The sequence below is a fragment of the Salmo salar genome, chromosome ssa10 (assembly GCF_905237065.1).
Source record: "Salmo salar chromosome ssa10, Ssal_v3.1, whole genome shotgun sequence".
Taxonomy (NCBI): domain Eukaryota; kingdom Metazoa; phylum Chordata; class Actinopteri; order Salmoniformes; family Salmonidae; genus Salmo; species Salmo salar.
Genome location: NC_059451.1, coordinates 34,267,056 through 34,287,909, shown reverse-complemented (window position 1 = coordinate 34,287,909; position 20,854 = coordinate 34,267,056). Strand labels below are relative to the sequence as shown.

The following is a 20,854-nucleotide window of genomic DNA, read 5'->3' as shown; positions in this document are numbered from 1 at the left end:
GTGAATATTGTGTAACGAGGCCTGGGCAGCATCTGTTAGCTCGGGGCTAAATCCTCCTCCACCTCATCCCTTTCGCTCTTCCCCTCTTCACTTCGGTAACTGTCAGACAGATGAGCAACCTGAGGCTCCCAAACTCACAACATGGAGCCATGTTGCCACCACAGATGGAGGGGAACATTCTGGTACTAAAAACTTGTAATTTCAACCGATACTATTCGCATGGCATTTGATTGAAAGCTAGTTTCAAATCAAATCAAAATCAATTCAAACTTTATTTGTCACATGCGCCGACGACAACAGGTTTAGACCTTACCGTGAAATGCTTACTTACAAGCCCTTAACTAACTTCTTATGGAACAGTGGGACGTCCCACCTCGACGACTTCCGGTGAAATTGCAGAGCACCAAATTCAAATTAAATTACTATAAATATTTAACTTTCATGAAATCACAAGTGCAATACATCAAAATAAAGCTTAACTTGTTGTTAATCCAGCCGCTGTGTCAGATTTCAAAAAGGTTTTACCGCGAAAGCAAACCATGCGATTATCTGAGGACAGCGCTCAGTACACAAAACATTACAAACAGCAGCCAAGTAGATTAGTCACGAAAGTCAAAAATAGCAATAAAATGAATCACTTATCTTTGATGATCTTCCTTGGTTGCACTCACAAGACTCCCAGTTACACAATATATGTTTGTTTTGTTCGATAAAGTCCCTCTTTATATCCAAAAACCTCAATTTTTTGGGCCCGTTTTGTTCAGTAATCCAATGGCTCAAATGCGGTCACAAGAGGCAGACGGAAATTCAAAATATTATCTGTAAAGTTCGTAGAAACATGTCAAACGATGTTTATAATCAATCCTCAGGTTGTTTTTAGCCTAAATTATTGATAATATTTCAACCGGACAATAGCGTCGTCAATATAAAAGAAAACAACGAAAGGCACGCTCTCGGGATTGCGCACCAAACAGGTTGGGGACTTTCCACTGGCCTCTCATTGAAACTGCTCATTCTCCCTCATTTTTCAGAATAAAGGCCTGAAACAATGTCTAAAGACTGTTCACAGCTAGTGAAAGCCATAGGGAATGCAATCTGGGTCATAACCATTTATATGGTGGATAGGCTTTCAATGGAAAAACACCCATTTCAAAATAATAGCACTTCCTGGATGGATTTCCCTCAGGTTTTCACCTGCCATTTCAGTTCTGTTGTACTCACAGACATTATTTTAACAGTTTTGGAAACTTTAGAGTGTTTCTATCCAAATCTACCAATTATATGCATATCCTAGCTTCTGGGCCTGAGTAGCAGGCAGTTTACTTTGGGCACGCTTTCATCCAAAATTCCGAATGCTGCCCCCTATCCTTTAACCAACAGTGCAGTTCAAGGAAGAGTTAAGAAAATATTTACCAAATAAACTAAAGTAAAAAATAATTTTAAAAAGTAACACAATAAAATAACAATAACGAGGCTATGTATAGGGGATACCGGTACCGAGTCAATGTTCGGGGGTACAGGTTAGTTGAGGTAATTTGTACATGTAGGTAGGGTGAAGTGACTATGCATAGATAATAAACAGCGAGTAGCAGCAGTGTAAAAAACAAATAGGGGTCAATGTAAATAGTCTGGGTGGCCATCTGATTAATTGTTCAGCAGTCTTATGGCTTGGGGGTAGAAGCTGTTAAGGAGCCTTTTGGTCCTAGACTTGACGCTCCGGTACCTCTTGCCTTGGAGTAGCAGAGAGAACAGTCTATAACTTGGGTGACTGGTGTCTTTGACAATTTTTTGGGCTTTCCTCTGACACCTTCTAGTATGTTGGTCCTGGATGGCAGGAAGCTTGGACCCAGTGATGTACTGGGCCGTACGCACTACTCTCTGTAGCGCTTTACGGTCAGATGCTGAGCAGTTGCCATACCAGGTGGTGATGCAACCGGTCAGGATGCTCTCAATGGTGCAGCTGTAGAAGTTTGGAATTACAGTCTGATGTGATTTCACAGCATTCATATATTTGATTTTATTAACACTAGAGCCGCCAATACTTGTCGCATACAAGAAGCATATGCATACCAATGATGCCTTTATTACGTTTACATTAAAAAAACTGCATAGATAATCTTTGTCTACTCATGGACGTTGCAATTATAGAGGTTTTGAACTGACATTATGGACCCCAGAGCCATGGAGCATGTCCGGGATTTCTATAGCAATAGTAGCTGAACACACTCCGTCAACTCTGGGTTCATGGAGGTGCAACTTCCCATGTGTCTCAAGCCCTGGCGGCTGGTCACACCTTAATTGGGGAGGACAGCCTCATAGTAAGGAACAGGATAAATAGAATGGTATCAAACAAATCAAACACGTGGTTACCATGTTTTGGATACCATTCCATTCACTCCATTCCAACCATTATTATGAGCCGTCATTCCCTCAGCAGCCTTCTGTGTTCTCAATGATTCCTTCAGCTGGCTGCATTCATCAATTACCTTGAGAATTGCAATTTGTCTTTTTCCTATCATCATTCTGCATCAATGATATTAACCAAGCCATCCCTTTGCTTGCTGTTGACTAGAAGGCCTCAAAAACTAACAAACATAAAAAATTGTCTGTGCTGCCGGGAACCATTGTGGGCCTTTCCGGTGGCATTGAACTGTAGTGAACCATATTCCAGGACACACACACACATATCCCCACACACACTTCTTATTTACTGGATTTCACAGGCATTATGGTGCCTGCTGCTGGCCTTCAGAACACTCACCACACCACTGGGCAATTCACACAAGTTGCTAGGGAAACCATAGTTTTGCAGGATACAGAGAGACAGACTATTATATAAAATTATGCCTGTGGATTTTGTGTTAAAATGGAAACACTGAACTGTTTCTGTTGCTAGCTGAGGTGAATAACAGTTTTTTTTTTTAAATGGCCATGCGAGGACAGAAAGTACACTTGATAGAGAAGAGACAGAAAGTACTCTTTGTGATCAATGCTGATTGGTTACATCAATGCAATCAATTATTGATGTTTGTGTAGCGGAAGCCCCTTTGGAGCCACATAGAAAAAAAATGTTGTCCAAGGGAGAGGGTGCTAAACTCTCCTATGTTGCTAGCAAAAACTTTACTTTGAATTTAAGAAAAATATATATATTGAATGGGGTTCGACTTTAAATAGGGACAGACGTTCCGCTAGCGGAACGCCTCACCAATATCCAATGGTAGAGCGTGGCGCGAAATACAAATACCTCTAAAATGCTATAACTTCAATTTCTCAAACATATGACTATTTTACACCATTTTAAAGACAAGACTCTCGTTAATCTAACCACATTTTCCGTTTCAAAAAGGCTTTACAGCGAAAGCAAAACATTAGATTATGTCAGGAGAGTACCCTGCCAAAAATAATCACACAGCCATTTTCAAAGCAAGCATATATGTCACAAAAACCAAAACCACAGCTAAATGCAGCACTAACCTTTCATGATCTTCATCAGATGACACTCCTAGGACATTATGTTATACAATACATGCATGTTTTGTTCAATCAAGTTCATATTTATATTAAAAAACAGCTTTTTACATTAGCATGTGATGTTCAGAACTAGCATACCCACCGAAAACTTCCAGTGAATTTACTAAATTACTCATGATAAACGTTCACAAAAAACATACATTATTTTAAGAATGATAGATACAGAACTCCTTTATGCAATCGCGGTGTCAGATTTTAAAATAGCTTTTCGGCGAAAGCACATTTTGCAATATTCTGAGTAGATAGCTCGGCCATCACAGGCTAGCTAATTTGACACCCACCAAGTTTGGTGCTCACTAAACTCAGAATTACTATAAGAAAAATTGGATTACCTTTGCTGTTCTTCGTCAGAATGCACTCCCAGGACTTCTACTTCAACAACAAATGTTGTTTTGGTTCCAAATGATCCATAGTTATATCCAAATACCGCCGTTTTGTTCGTGCGTTGAGGTCACTATCCGAAGGGTGACGCGCAAGCGCATTTCGTGACAAAACAATTCAAAATATTCCATTATCATACTTCGAAGCATGTCAAACGCTGTTTAAAATCAATTTTTATGCTATTTTTCTCGTAAAATAGCGATAATATTCCAACCGGGCGACGTTGTATTCATTCAAAGGCTGAAAGCAAAAAATTGAGTAGTCTCGTGGACGCGCATCTCCAGTGTCACTGTTCCCAGCCTGACCACTAACAAATTATCCTGCTGTTCTTCGCCCAGAGACTGCAGACACCCCATTACACTTTCTGGCGCCTTCTGAGAGCCAATGGAATCATTAGAAAATGTCACGTTACAGCACAGATGCTGTATTTTCGATAGAGATGCTACAGAAGGACAATAAATTGTCAGACAGGGCACTTCCTGTATGGAATCTTCTTAGGTTTTGGCCTGCCATATGAGTTCTGTTATACTCACAGACACCATTCAAACAGTTTTAGAAACGTTAGAGTGTTTTCTATCCAAATCTACTAATTATATGCATATTCTAGTTTCTGGGCAGGAGTAGTAACCAGATTAAATCGGGTACGTTTTTATATCCGGCCGTGAAAATACTGCCCCCTATCCCAAACAGGTTAACGTTCAAGCCTTGTCTTCAGCTGCGACCCAGAATGAGCTAGCAGTGACCAAACAATTTGTCTCGACCGCCCAATTGGTCCCAGACTGCTCTCCTGTTTCCTGAAAGAGCAGTGGAAAGCAGGACATCTTTAAAGCTGAATGCATAATCTCTGAGCCTCTAACAACCAATACCTAATAACTAAAGCATCCCTCCCAGCTGGATCCAAATGGAGCTGCCATATAAGGCTTAGTGGGAGATCTGGGGAAGGCTATGATAGAATGAGATACAAAGAGCTACATTGGAGTGAATTATGATACCAAGGGGCTAGGTAAGGTAGAATGATTATACCTAGGGGCTAGTTAAGGTAGAGTGAGATACTTTATGTAGGGGCTGTGTAAAATAATAATAATATGTGGTGTATAATACCTAGAGGCTACATAAGGTAGAGTGATTATACCTTGGGGCTTCATAAGGTAGAGTGACGATACCTAGGGGCTACATAAGGCAGAGTGATGATACCTAAGGGGCTACATAAGGTAGAGTGAGGATACCTAGGGGCTACATGAGGTAGATTATACCAAGGGGCTACATAAGGTAGACTGATGATACCTAGAGGCTACATAAGGCAGAGTGATGATACTTAGTGGCTACATAAGGTAGAGTGATTATCCCAACTGGGCTACATAATGTAGAGTAATGATACCTAGGAGCTACATAAGGTAGACTGATGATACCTAAGGGCTACATAAGGTAGAGTAATTATACACAGGGATAGGTAAGGCAGAATATGTTGTAATACCTATGGGCTGCATAATGTAGAGTGATGATACCTAGCACCTAAGTGAGGTGAAGTCAGGTGGTCTGAGACCAAATGTGACTAAGAAGGTACGGAGAGGTACTGTAAGGAGAGAAGAATAATTACCACAGATAAAACGTTTGTAATACTGTATTCCGCCCTGAACTGAAATGTCAATTCAGGTTTTATGCAGTGTTGTTCGGCTTTGCGGTGTTCGTTATTTTAATGTTAAAACTGAACACTAATGCGACAAGCAAACAAAAGAACAACCGAACAGTTCCGTCAGGTGCAAAACACTAAACAGAAAATAACAAACCACAAAAACCCAAAGGAAAACAGGCTGCCTAAGTATGGCTCCTAATCAGCAACAACAATATACAGCTGTCCCTATTTGAGAGCCATACCCGGCCGAAACAAAGAAATACCAAACATAGAAAAAGGGACATAGAATGCCCACCCCAACTCACGCCCTGACCAACCAAAATAGAGACATAAAAGGATCTCCAAGGTCAGGGCGTGACAGTACCCCTCTCCCCAAAGGTGCGGACTCCGGCCGCAAAACCTAAACGTATAGGGGAGGGTCCGGGTGGGCATCTACCCATGGTGGCGGCTCAGGAGCAGGACACAGATCCCGCTCCACCGCTGGCTCACCCCACTTTAATGGCTCCCCTAGAGCGTGGTCTCTTGCCGCCCACCACGGACTGGGGACCCTCGCAGCGGGCCCCGGACTGGAGGGCGACTCTGGGATCTCCGGACTGGAGGGCGACTCTGGGAGCTCCGGACTGGAGGGCGACTCTGGGAGCTCCGGACTGGAGGGCGACTCTGGGAGCTCTGGACTGGAGGGCGTCTCTGGGAGCTCCGGACTGGAGGGCGTCTCTGTCGGTTCCGGACTGTGGGCCGTCTCTGTCGGTTCCAGACTGTGGGCCGTCTCTGTCGGTTCCGGACTGTGGGCCGTCTCTGTCGGTTCCGGACTGTGGGCCGTCTCTGTCGGTTCCGGACTGTGGGCGGTCTCTGCTGGCTCCGGACTGTGGGCCGTCTCTGCTGGCTCCGGACTGTGGGCCGTCTCTGCTGGCTCCGGATTGTGGGCCGTCTCTGCTGGCTCCGGACTGTGGGCCATCTCTAGACGGGGCACTATCGCCGGACACTCTGGACGGGGCACTGTTGCCGGACACTCTGGACGGGGCACTGTTGCTGGACACTCTGGACGGGGCACTGTTGCCGGACACTCTGGAAAGGGCACTGTTTCCAGAAGCTCTGGACAGGGACTGCGCACTGAAGGCCTGATGCGTGGGGCTGGCTTAGGAGGCGCCAGACTAGGGACACGCACCACAGGGCTAGTGCGAGGAGCAGGAGCAGGACGAGCTGGACTGGGCTGACGCACTGGAGGCCTGGTGCGTGGGGCTGGTACTGGAGGTACCAGACTGGAGACCCGCACCTCAAGGCTAGTGCGAGGAGCAGGAACAGGGCGTACTGGACTGTGGGGGTCGCACTAGAGATCTGGTGCGTAGGCTTGTTACCCATCTTCCAGGCTGAATACCCAACCTAGCCCGGCGCAGGCGGAGCGCAGGCACAGGACGGACTGATTCATCCCAGCGCTCCAGAGACACAGTACGCAGCGCCGGCGCAGGATAACCTGGACCGAGACAGCGCACCGGAGACCAGATGCGCTGAGCTGGAACACTCCGCCCCGGCTCAATGCCCACTCTCGCCCGGCAGATGTTAGGAGCTGGGATGTAGCGCACCGGGCTCTCAACGTGTACTGGGGACACCGTGCACTCTACCGCATAACATGGTGCCTGACCAGTACTAAGATGCCTCCTGTAAGCACGGGAAGTTGGCTCAGTATTCCATCCTGACTCAGGCCAACTTCTCGAGTGCCCCCCCAAAAAAATATTTGGGGCTGCCTCTCGGGCTCCCGTAGCTCCCGTAACTTGTCCTCCCAGAATCTTCGCTACTTCTGCCAAGTCCATCCGTCAACCCGATGCTCCAATCCACGCTGCTTGGTCTTCTTATGGTGGGTGGTTCTGTAACGGTCTTCGTCGTCCTCGGATGAAGGGGAAGAGAAATCAGACCAAAATGCAGCGTGGTAGGTGTTCGTCATTTTAATGTTAAAACTGAACACTAATGCGACAAAACAAAAAAAGAACAACCGAACAGTTCCGTCAGGTGCAAAACACTAAACAGAAAATAACCACCCACAAAAACCCAAAGGAAAACAGGCTGCCTAAGTATGGCTCCCAATCAGCAACAACGATATACAGCTGTCCCTGATTGAGAGCCATACCCGGCCGAAACAAAGAAATACCAAACATAGAAAAAGGGACATAGTATGCCCACCCCAACTCACGCCCTGACCAACCAAAATAGAGACATAAAAGGATCTAAAAGGTCAGGGCGTGACACTTATCAGGGGATCTTCTCACAAATCAGGTCTTTGTGAGTGTGTTATATTTTGCATCTAACTGTGGCAGAGTATCAGCTGCTTGTGTATATTTTCAGAATCCCAACCAAAGACTGAAAGGCTACTACGAACTGCAACTAGACCGGGGTAAAGCATCCCTTATATGGTTTGCCTTCCAATAACTGATCTTCACCTCTATAAAGAAACCCTCATCTTAGCATAAATCTTGAATTACTTGTGTATATGCCAGTGCTGTAGGTTTGTAAATCAAATTTTATTTGTCACATGCACCGAATACAACAGGTATAGTAGACCTTACAGTGAAATGCTTACTTACAAGCCCTTAACCAACAATGCTTTAAGAAGTGAAGATTTTTTTTTTTAAATAAGTGTTAAGTAAAAAAAATGAAAATAGAAAATAAAAGCAACAAATAATTAGCAGCAGTAAAATAACAAGTGAGGCTATATACAGGGGTTACCGGTACAGGGCCAATGTGCTGGGGCACCGGTTAGTTGAGGTAATTGAGGTAATATGTACAGTACACGTAAGTAGAGTTAAAGTGACTATGCATAGATTATAAACAGAGAGTAGCAGCAGCGTAAAAGAGGGGTCTGGGTAGCCCTTTGATTAGCTGTTCAGGAGTCTTATGGCTTGGGGATAGAAGCTGTTAAGAAGCTTTTTGGACCTTGACTTGGCGCTCCGGTACCGCTTGCCGTGCGGTAGCAGAGAGAACAGTCTATGACTAGGGTAGCTGGAGTCTTTGACAATTTTTAGGGCCTTCCTCTGACACCACCTGATATAAAGATACTGGATGGCAGGAAGCTTGGCCCTAGTGATGTACCCCCTCCTGAAATCCCTCCTGAAATTCCTCCTGAAAGGGTTCTACCTAGCACCAAAAAGGCTTCTACTATGGGAACAAACAGAAGAACCTTATATGGTTCTACTTAGCACCTTTTTGTCTAAGCGTATATACAAGCAACTATGAAGGCAGAGATGCTTTGTAGAGATGTTGTTTGGTTTGAATGTTTCTGGACTCTTTTCACCTGAGTTGATTGAAAAAGGGCTCAAAACAAGGTATGTCTGTTTCATTGTAGTATGTGTTTGCATTATTACTGTTTGTATATACTGTACGCTCAGTTTACAAAACATCAAGAGCACCTTCCTAATATTGAGTTGAACTCCCTTTTGCCCTCAGAACAGCCTCAATTCATCAGAGCATGGACTCTATGAGGTATTGAAAGCATTCCACAGGGATGCTGGCCCATGTTGACTCCAAAAGTGTGCTAAGCTGTCATCAAGGCAAAGGGTGACTACTTTCAAGAATCTCAAATATAAAATATATTTTGATTTGTTTAACACTTTTGTGGTCACTACATGATTCCATGTGTGTTATTTCATAGTTTAGATGTCTTCACTATTATTCTACAATGTAGAAAATAGTGGAAATTAAGAAAACCCTGGAATGAGTAGGTGTGTCCAAACTTTTTACTGGTATTGTTTATCCAATCAAATGTTGTAATGATAATTAAACTTTACAAAATAATCAAACCACATTTCCTTCCCTGAAACAGGCCCTGGACTTTTTATATCTATGAGATCATCTTTGTTGAGGGGTAATTCCTACAGTTGTAAGATGTAGTATTATTACTGTATTCTCATCTTATCTCCCCTGTTATCTCATGTGTGTTTGTGTCCAAGCAGTGATCATTAACAGCAGACAAAACAGCAGCCCCAGACTTTGCCTAGTCAAATAAAGGTTAACAAAAATACAGCAGACAAAGGAAGAGCATAATAATTGTGCTGACATCCAACAGGTGGCGGATATAACAGTGCACATGTTGGCACCTCTTCCTTATGGTTAGTAAGCACTGCCACACATACACACATGAACTGAACACATGCACGCACACACGTGAATGGATGCACACACACCCTGAAATGGACACACACACACACAAATACCCGCTGGCCCATGTAAGTGGGAGATTAATTTTGTCCAATTAGACAATAATATGTTTTCAGCTAGCAGAAAGAAAACAAACAACATGAAGGACGTGTGATTTCAGGGATGTCGAGAAAAAAAAAAATAATATCAGAAGCTTTTATCATTAGGTCACACAGTCATATCCCAGCTTTACCCTCCCTCCATCTCTCGCCCCCTCTCTCCTTTCTATCCCTCTCTCGTTCTCTCTCTCCTTCCTTCCTTTCCACCTTCCCTCCCTTCCTATTCCTTTTCCTCCTTCCCTATCTCTCTCTCCCTATGTCTCTCTCTCTCACACACACACACACACGCAGAGTCCTCAGGCCGTGTCATTGGCTGAGCAGGCTGATGATGAGTCGCAGGCTGGAGGATAAAAGCTCTCTGCTCCCTCACTGCAGACACACTCTGTTGATATCAGTTCAGCTGCTACACATCTACCTATCTTGCTATCGCTCTCTACCATCCACAGCAACTATGTGCAAAGGACTAGCATTACTACCTACCACCTGCCTGGAAAGGTATATAGAACAATTTTTTTACCATCCACAGGTTTACTGTTGCCGTCTCTGGCATTTGGATTAGAGGATTAAAGGGGATAATTATTGGGTGTTGTAGCTTCTGTAATGTGAAAGTGAAGGCGGTTTTGGTAGATTCTAAATTTAGACCTTGCAGCGCAGAGACATGTCTAGATTTTTTTGTGACTAGTTTGTAGCAAAATATTGTGCTGAACAAGGACATAATTCAAGGACTTGTGGAGTATTTATCTAACCTATGGTGTTATTCTCTCTCTCTAGGGCCAAGGAACTAAAAGCAAAGCTGGGCAGCTTTCTGCAAAAACCCGACTGGAGTCTAGCAAGCTGCAAAATAGGCAAAACTAGACCTACTCTGGAACAATGCATGAGGTGGAAAGAGTCTTTCGAAAAGCTGTTGTCCAATAAACGTAAGTAAACCTTACTCTGAAGACACTGCAAAAACACATGCAAACATACACGATTAGTCTAGTTCCGACATAAATAATCCTTTAAGATTAGAGTGGGACATTTTATCCAATTTTAGTCCCAGATTTTAGCCCCAGTATTACTGGAAGCTCGCTAATTACGAAGATAAGAGAAGACTTGATCCTCACCACATCACACAGCCGCTACTGTAGATTAGAACACACGTGCTGGCACTGTGCTGGTGGCTATACCACAAGATATAGACACATGCATACACGTGTACAGACACACACAGCAGATAATGCAAGGACACAGATGCTAGGATAACCCACTGCACAGCATCATTGTTATTGCACTGTACCAATATGAATCTCTCTCTCTCTCTTCATCAGATGGACTGATGGCCTTTACAGCTTTCCTGGTGTCAGAGTTCAGTGAGGAGAACATTGCATTCTACGTTGCCTGTGAGGACTTCAGGAGCACTAAGTCTGCTGCCAAGCTGTCGGCGAAAGCCCAAAGAATCTATGATGAGTTCATCTGCACCGACGCACCCCGGGAGGTATGCATTGCCAACAGCTTGCTTTAGTCTCCCTCCCCTATGGAATTTTCATAGCATCCCACGTTCTTAATTATAACTCAAAAGTGAAAAATAAAAAAACCTTAATTCAGACTGCAGCAGATGACTAACCTCCCTCTCTCCATTCTCTCTCTCCAGGTGAACATTGACCACGAGACTCGTGACATCACCAGGGCCAACCTGAAAGATCCATCTACATCCTGTTTCGACATGGCCCAGCATAGGATCTACCTTCTCATGGCTAAGGACTGCTACCCTCGCTTCCTTCGTTCCCCGGCTTACAAAGACCTGATCAGCCAGCTCCGTGCCAAGTGCACATCCATCTCCAAGAAGGCGTGAATTAGTAATAGGGGACCTATTGTGGTCATCTAAAATTTGAAATAGAAAAGGAATGCATTGCCCTTGAGCATTGACCGTGCGTGAAGCCTCAAGACAGGAATTGTACAGATGGACGAATGTCTCGTCATGAACCAGAGGTTCTGGTGCCAGCTACTCTGAAAGATGATGAGAGTCAATCACCATAAAGCTCTGAAGGAGAGAAAGAGAAAAGTGATACCCCATGAGGACGGAAGTTGAGACTTGAACAAGAACTGTGATGGCAATATCACCACATGATGTTGACTATCATCAGTGAATGTACAGAGACACAGAGTGGGCTGAAGGAAGGGTGATAAAGGATGCATTGACAATTTGCATTGACAAGTTGGACATTTACAATCAAAGACACACTGTTATAGTGTCCCAGTCAACTGCATCTATGTCTAACACTGTGTTCATGACTAGGCATGTTTTCTACATGTCTTTTTAATGCTTATGGGACCTGAGTATTTATTCTATTGATTTGTTTCTACTCTGTCTGTTGTCTCTGTGTTAAATATTCTGTTTCACAAGACCAACAAATGATGAAAAACTGTGCAATATATTTCTACTGTTATCTGATTTGTGATGTTTTTTACTGTAAAACATAAGTTATTTGAATAAAAAACAAAACCACAATATTAAAACAGTGTCTCTGTCATATTTCTCTTTTAGATTTTATTCTAATATCACTTCCAATATCACTTTTGAGTCAGTTCACTATATTGATGATCTAACTGAATAGTAGGTTGTGATCAGCAGGGTTGGGGAGTAATCTGATTACAAAAAAACTGTAACTGTATTACAGTTACGTTACCAGCAAAATTATGGTAATCATATTACAGATACTTTTGCTGGTAACGTATGCAGAAAAAAATACATTAACAACTTTATGTTTTCTCAATGACATTCAATTCAGCATTGAAAATAAATTGTGCTTTATTGTCACATACACCACATAGGTTGTTGTTTTACAGGGTCAGCCATAGTTGTACTGCACCCCTGGAGAAAATTAGGGTTATGTGCCTTGCTCAAGGGCACATAAACAGATTTTTAGTATTGTTGGCTCAGGTATTCAAACCAGCAACTTTTTGGTTACTGGCCCAATGCTCTAACCGCTAGGCTACTTGCCACCCTACAAAGGCACAAGTTTAAGTTTGCTCCACCTCAGCGAGTCTGACCACAATTCAGACCACTGTGATGACACATCAAATGTGTTTGATGGATCCTTTTAGTCTTCTTCTAATATTTCTTAGACGGAAAGTAATCCAAAAGGAACTGAAAGTAATCCGATTCCATTACTAAATTTGGCTAATCCAAAAGTTATGGTACTGATTACAGTTTTGGACAGGTAACTACATTAGTAGCTATAACGGATTACATTTATAAAGTAACCTACCCAACCGTGGTGATCAGTACATGTGGGTTCGATTCCCATGGGGGGGCCAGTACGAAAAATTAAATAAAAATAATAATAATAATACGTTTTTTTTGTTTTTTTTTAAATGTATGAAATGAAATGTATGCATTCACTACTGTAAGTCGCTCTGGATAAGAGCGTCTGCTAAATGACTAAAATGTAAAATGTAAATGTAATGATTATGCCTGCGAAATACAACACTGGCAACGTGCCATTTAATAAAATGTTCACTATATACTGTAGTTAATAACTAAGTAGCACAAAATATGTAATTTAGCTATGCATTTTCTATATATTTACTATTCATAATACCGATCAGAGCCTCTCCTTACGAAGCTAGACAACATCCATTTCAGTGTAACAGGATATCAGACATGCAATACAACGGTCATCTCCGGATGATGATAGAACATGTTTACTCATACTCTATCATTACTATGATTATTATGAGGCTGTGATTATTTTCATTAAACCCAATCAGCAGTGATATTAACTATAGACTAATTGGGTCACCAAGGCAACCGTTTTGGGATGTATTCCAAATCACCAGGAACACCAAATGTTCCTGCCAGCTAATAACTGTGCATTGTATGTGCATTGTGTAGACTATCTGAGCTTTTGTTTCATATGGTATGAACTGGAAGCTAGTTCTTGGAAACAGGAAATAAAAGAGAGATAGTGTGAGAGCATCTACGTAATATAGAGTCATAAAGCCTTGTTAGTTATTATTGTTTGATCAAGTCATCTATATTTGCAACCAATGATATAAATCAAACTAGTATTGTGGCAGAACAGTTCTCAGCATATATCATATGCCTACCGAACTAGCTTTATTGACACTCCTCAGCTGCTACAACCACATCAGCCATCTAATATATCCACAATGGTTCATAATCATGCTGAGATTATGTAAAACCAGTTGTATGACTTCATTTAGATAATGTTGAGGTAACACTTTTCAAGTACTGTCACTAATACATAGGCAATGTAACTACATGGAAACTATTCAAGTAATGACTTTGTTGGTAGACTACACAATATTGCATAGTACCCACTACAAATGTGATAAGAATAATTATCTGATTTAGAAAATGTAATTCTGAAGATGTCTTTTAATCAGCCAATGTCTTAATGACAAGTGTCCAAGTCATGGTTATTTAAATGTCATCAGTGAGGAGTGGACCTAGTGCAGGTGGAACACAGAGCTGCTGAATTTTTATTTAAGTTAGATCTGATCTTATTTGGAACAAAATGTTAATCAGTCCCAGCCGAGGAGTATCAATAAAGCTAGTTTGTAGGCAAATGCTGAGAGCTGTTCAATGCATTGGGAATGCTGAAGAGGGGTACTCGGGACTATTTTGATGAAGCCTCTTCAGCATGGACTCACAGATGTAAATTCCCTTTAGTGGAGCACCAGGCAATGTTCTGACTGGTAAAGCAATATTCCAAACCAGAGATAATGGTTGTTTGACCTTGAAGGTAAAAGTAACAAATATAAAAACTGAGCTCTAAATCTGACATGGTGCAGGTGTCTTCTTTTTTTAAGCCCATAACCATGTGTGTGATGTGTATATTTTTGTTTCAAAGTAGATTTGTTTAAGACTACAAATAAACACTGTGTGACCCTGATTTAGCCCACTGCAGTAAAAGGTTTAATGGTGATCTTAGCTGGTACACAGTTGGGTTAATATTTTGGACCATAAATGGGTCTCAAAAATATATTTTTAATGGGCTGTAATTTAGTCATCTGATGTTATTTTTTTTAGGAATTATGATTGGAACCTGGTCGGGTTAACCAGTTTGGTCACACACGGGCAAACCCATGTGGGCAACATAGGTCCCAAAATGGTCCTTTAACATTTGTAAATGGGTTATAAGTGGGCTATCTGGCGTGGATATGGTCAGAGGTTGTCTCTGGAACCCAGTTGCGTATACCACCTGGGGCGCATACGCATTCAATATTGGGCACAATACAGAATGTATCATTCAGGCGCTAAACGTTGGAGATGTCCAGGCAAGACAACGGGAGCTGGAAATCTTGCGTTATTCGACCGGTAAGTGGAACTGACTAAATGTAATATTTGCTTGTGTTGTAAGCTAATCGTTTTTTGTATTTTCTGCTGCTGCCTGACTGCAGACTCGTTATAGCTAACATTAGCTAGTTAATGTTTGGCATGGTTGCTAGTTAACGCTATTTGGTAACGTTAGCTAACTCAAAGCGGGCTGAAATACAATGGCTAGCTAGCAACTTCACTCAAAGAGTCACCTTGTTGTTGAGTTAGCTAGTTAGCCTTGTTGTTGAGCGAATTGACTTGTGTTGTCGAGTTAGCTAGATAGCCGTGTCAGTCACGCACAAACTATAGACTACATCCTGTCGTTTTCAATGGAAGGGCAAATGAGCCGAGTAGGTGGGATCAAGTGTCGAGATGGGTTTTTCAATGTCGCGTTTATTGGTCTATCAGAAGTCAGTCAGATGGGTTCCTCCCTGTTTCATTACAGCATAGTAATATGGCTGGGCACATTGGTAAACTAACGTTAGCTAGCCATGCTGCCTCAAGCTAGTTGTGTTAAACCCAGCTATACATGTGTTTTATTACTGGTAGCTAGCATGTTTTATCTATCAGTGATCATTGCTTTGGCGATTGATTCGATGGGTAGTCATGGATACAGCACATTACAGATTACACAGCCAAGGACGTGTGACTCACCATGCAATAATTACTCCAAATGCATCTTCTCATTGTTTATTACTATTACATACATTTCAACGTTTGTTGGAAACTGGAAAAGGGATGTAACACCCTATCATTTTACAGTAAACAATGTTTTTGTTGATGAGATATGTTTCTATCGTGAAAAAAAGCTGATTCACAGGAGTAACTTACTATTATTGGGAAAACTTGCAAATAAATGTACGTATTAAAAAAAATAATAATTGTGAATTAGCTAGCCAGATATCTACTTGGGACAAGCTAGCTAGCTAGCTACCGCCAAGAGGATGAAGACCATTTGTGCCTTACTGAATATGCATGACGTTCATTAGGAAAACGCCCACTATCTAGTGCACTCGTCCTTATTAACAAAGTAATCTCTATAAACAATTAGGTAAGTCAAGTCTACCAAACTTAGTGCACTCTGTTTCTTATAGATTCTATTTTTGGAAACAGAAAACTGTATGTAGATCAAATGTTTCATTTATGAGAAGATGTGCAGAATGTGTTGCCAAAATCCATCTAGCTCAATCTTCTCCCACTGACCAGGCTTCCATATTTGGTAGTGAGAGGAAACGCCAACCGGATGTCTCACATTTGTACATCCAGTGAAATATCTGTCTCATCTATCTGTGCTATAGCCGGCTTTGTTGAATTATCCAGTTAACATTGGTTAGCTAGCTTGTTTTGCATTGGACCTAACTTTAACATGGTTTGCTTGCTGAACAAGCTTGCATTAGTAGTAAACGAAAAACTCGTGTTTGAACCACTCTGAGTTGATTTTGTCGTTCTTTGTGAGTGAACATTTCTTAGTAGCTAATTATACGGCCCTCGCTGTATTAATCTACTGTTGGCGACTCGGTCCAAGCCATGTTTGTACCCAGGCAAATACAATTTGACAGGACTGTATTAAATGGCAGCTGCCATTTTGGTTGCAGAATGCTGATGAATTGATCACGGTTCACATGCAATAATGTGCTGGGAATTTATTATTTTTAAGGAATCAAGTCCTTTTTTTGTGGAATCGATTTAAAGAGTTAAGTATTTTTTTGTGGATTTTTTATTTTATAAAGGTTTTATAAAGGAACCCAAAACAAAACTGAAATTAGAAACACTAACTAAAATAAATATCATGTTAAATTATTGAGCTGGCTAAACTCTGATCAGAAAAGTTGAAATTAGATATGATTTTGGAATTGATTCTCAAATCTCAATGGTCAAAAATATTACAATTATATAATCATAAGCAAATAAGTGGTAAAGGGTTCTTTTGGCTGCATTTACACAGGCAGCCCAATTCAGATCTTTTGCCCAATTATTGATTGGCCAAAGAGACGATCTGACTGGCCAAAAGACCAATTAGTGGAAAGAAGAAACTGAATTGGGCTGCCTGTGTAAATGCAGCCAAAGGGGCTCATGTAGCCCACATGGGTTTATCCATGTCTGGCCAAAACGTTAACCCAACTAGCTACAGTACCAGCTAAGATTACCATTTAGAGCCCTTAGATAAAGACTGAAATGTTGCACTAAATCAGTAACCTTAAGTAGGTCATGTTTTCTTTTCACAGCTACCTATGAACAGGCCTGGATAAAACTTAAAAGGGCAGAGGAGAATTCTGATCTGCAGACACTCAGACATAAATGAAGAAGAGTCAGGACCTAACTGTGGTAAAACAGCAACAGCAGCACTGCTCGAGGGGCTGATTTCCCTATGAATACTATCATAAATGTGGAGGCGATGGAGCAAAAGTTACTTGACAGCTTTCCTGAATGGAGTGGTAGGTGCTATGAAAGGGATGTTTTACAAAACTATTGTAATATTTTATTAGTCCACTGTTAATACAATACCAAAAATGTTGCATGTTAGCAATCACGATAGAGTACTTTAAGTACAGTGCAAAAAGTGTGATTATGCAAATTACCAAAATGATTGTTCTATATGATTTGCATCATCACACTTCTTGCTTTGTACTGCAGTGTTTCCCAATCCTGGTCCTAGGGACCCAAAGTGGTGTACATTTTAGTTTTTTGCCCTAACACTCACACACTTCATTTCACTAAGCAACTCATCATCAAGCCTTTGAATTGAATAAGGCATGTGAATGCAAGGGCAAAAACTAAAATGTGCACCCCTTGGGACCAGGATTGAGGAACACTGGTGTACTAAAAGTCCTCTAGCTTGAGAACTTCACATACTGACATGCACATTTTTGGGATTGTATACAGGGTGAGGAAACCAATGTGTACATTTTGTAATTTTGATTGAACTATCGCTTTACTCAGAGTTCCTGCATTGCATTTGATCTGAGCATGTGCTATAAATAAACATTGATGTATTTTACAAAGAACTGCTTTAGTCATCTCTTAAGAAAGCTTGCATGGGTAGCAGCATCTGGGGCCTACATGGAGACTGAGAACAAACCCAGGTTGGTCCCAGGTGGGCAGCCCAATTGAAAATCACATTCACAGCCTACCTATTGCCCATATACTGTAGGTCTCACTACACACCCATTGGGGCTCCCGAGTGGCGCAGTGGTCTAAGGCACTGCATCTCAGTGCTAGAGCCGTCACTACAGACCCTGGTTCAATTCCAGGCTGTATCACAACCGGCCGTGATTGGGAGTCCCATAGGGCGGCACACAATTGGCCCAGCATTGTCTGGGTTTGGCTGTCATTGTGAATAAGAATTTGTTTTTAACTGACTTGCCTAGTTAAGTAAAAAGTAACCCATTGGATAAACCACTTGGGCAACTTATGAAGCTCAACATTAACCCACATAAAGCTCATGGCAACCACATGTGGGGCCAACATGGATACTGAGGACAACTTTTTGGGTCCTAAGTGGTTATCCTATTTGGGGGCCACATGTTAAAACCCTTCTTCAACCCATGTAGGCTTAACTTGGGGCCCCTGTGGGTAAAAGCACATTTGTCCACTGGAGGCCCTCAAGAAGCCCAAAATGAACCCACATAGTCCAACATGGCAACCACATGTGGATACTGAGGACAAAACTTTCTGGGTCTCTGTTGGGTTTCCCTCATGGGCCCAACATGGAAATGTTGGTTGGGTTCTAGCTTATTTTAAGGGAAAACATATTTATTGGCTAAATGTGTTGACTCTGATTTTGTTTGTCTGGTAATGAACATTTCCAATCATATTACATAGTTTTAGATACCTTGCAATGCTATTATGTTTGGAGAGAATACAACATGATTATGATATTTTTCTCACGTCAAACAACCCTGAAAAATTGCTTTTCTTTCGCTTTTGTATTACCTCACCCTGTCTATCATCCCCTACAGTAAGCTGTGGAGGAGGAGGTGGACTGTTACGCAAAGGCCACTTCATCATCTGTCTGTTAAATCATCTGCATGATAGTGGAGAGAGAGTGATGCAGACTTCAGTATGTGTCATCAACTTCCTGACATAACTGCCTGACCTTCTAGGAAGCCATTAATTTCATCAAAACAACCTGTAGAAACTACCCTGAAATTCATCCACTGATGTCTTTATAAAGTCTAGATGGTATAAACAAAAACATAAAGGTACAATACATAACATTTACAGATATCAAGAGTTCGTGTTGCAGTGTGTGGTTTAAATGCATTTTACCTTTCACCATTGTAATCTTCTATAGCTTCATTGTTATCAAGAAATGTCATGGCATAAATATACTTCAAGGCAATGTAGATCATAGGCTACCTTCTATACATGATTTCTCAATGCCAAACCTCTTATTGCTAACGCTTGTCAGAAGCTAAGCTACACTGTATATACAAAAGTATGTGGACACCCCTTCAAATTAGTGGCTTTGGCTATTGCAGGCACACCCGAGCACACAGCCATGCAATCTATATAGACTAACATTGGCAGTAGAATGGCCTTACTGAAGCGCTCAGTGACTTTCAATGTGGCATTGTCATAGGATGCCACCTTTCCAAAAAGTCTGCTCATCAAATTTCTGCACTGCTAGATCTGCCCCGGTCAACTGTAAGTGCTGTTATGAAGTGGAAACATCTAGGAGCTCAGTGGTAGGCCACACAAACTCACAGAAAAGGACCGTAGAGTGCTAAAAATCGTCTGTCCTTGGTTACAACACTCACTTTCTATGTATGCGGATGACAACACTATACACGTCAGCTACTACAGCGACTGAAATGACTGCAACACTCAACAAAGAGCTGCAGTTAGTTTCAGAGTGGGTGGCAAGGATTAAGTTAGCCCTAAATATTTCTAAAACTAAAAGCATTGTATTTGGAACAAAACACTCACGAAACCCTAAGCCTCAACTAAATCTTGTAATAAATAATGTGGAAATTGAGCAAGTTGAGATGTCTAAACTGCTTGGAGTAACACTAGATTGTAAACTGTCATGGTCAAAACATTGATGCAGTAGTAGCTAAAATGGGGAGAAGTCTGTCTATAATAAAGCTATGCTCTGCCTTCTTAACAACACTATCAACACGGCAGGTCCTACAGGCCCTAGTTTTGTCGCACGTTGACTACTGTCGTGTGGTCAGGTGCCACAAAAAATAACTTAGGAAAATTGCAATTGGCCGCAAACAAGCCTAAGATCACCATGCGCAATGCCAATAGTCGGCTGGAGTGGTGTAAAGCTCGCCACCATTGGACTTTGGAGCAGTGGACACGCATACTCTGGAGAGTATACTCATACTCTGGAGAGATGAATCACGCTTCACCATCTGGAAGTTCGACTGACAAATCTGGGTTTGGCGGATGCCAGGAGAACGCTACCTGCCCCAATGTATAGTGCCAACTGTAAAGTTTGGTGGAGGAGGAATAATGGTCTAGGGCTTTTTTTCATGGTTCGGGATAGGCCCCTTAGTTCCAGTGAAGTGAAATCTTAACGCTACAGTATACAATGACATTCTAGACGATTCTGTGCTCCCAACTTGGTGGCAACAGTTTGGGGAAGGCCCTTTCCTGTTTCAGCATGACAATGCCCCGTGTAATGCCCCTGTGTACAAAGTGAGGTTCATACAGAAATGGTTTGTCGAGATCGGTGTGAAAGAACTTGCTTGACGGGTCTGTACAGAGCCCTGACCTTAACCCCATCAAACACCT

The 20,854-nt window shown here is 41.9% G+C and overlaps 1 protein-coding gene and 1 long non-coding RNA gene across 2 annotated transcripts; both read left to right on the top strand.

Annotated features, from left to right (window-relative positions):
* Positions 1–10,178: 10,178 nt before the first annotated feature.
* rgs16 (regulator of G-protein signaling 16) lies at positions 10,179–12,275 on the top strand. Its single transcript, NM_001141431.1, has 4 exons — positions 10,179–10,284; positions 10,561–10,706; positions 11,097–11,263; positions 11,420–12,275. Exons 1-4 carry the CDS (start codon positions 10,241–10,243, stop codon positions 11,618–11,620), a joined length of 558 nt encoding a protein of 185 aa, NP_001134903.1. The 5' UTR covers positions 10,179–10,240; the 3' UTR covers positions 11,621–12,275.
* A 2,576-nt stretch (positions 12,276–14,851) lies between these two features.
* LOC106560357 (uncharacterized) lies at positions 14,852–19,774 on the top strand. The gene is made up of 3 exons (XR_001318580.2): positions 14,852–15,112; positions 17,338–17,547; positions 19,072–19,774. It is a non-coding gene; the product is annotated as an uncharacterized lncRNA (long non-coding RNA).
* Positions 19,775–20,854: the final 1,080 nt, after the last annotated feature.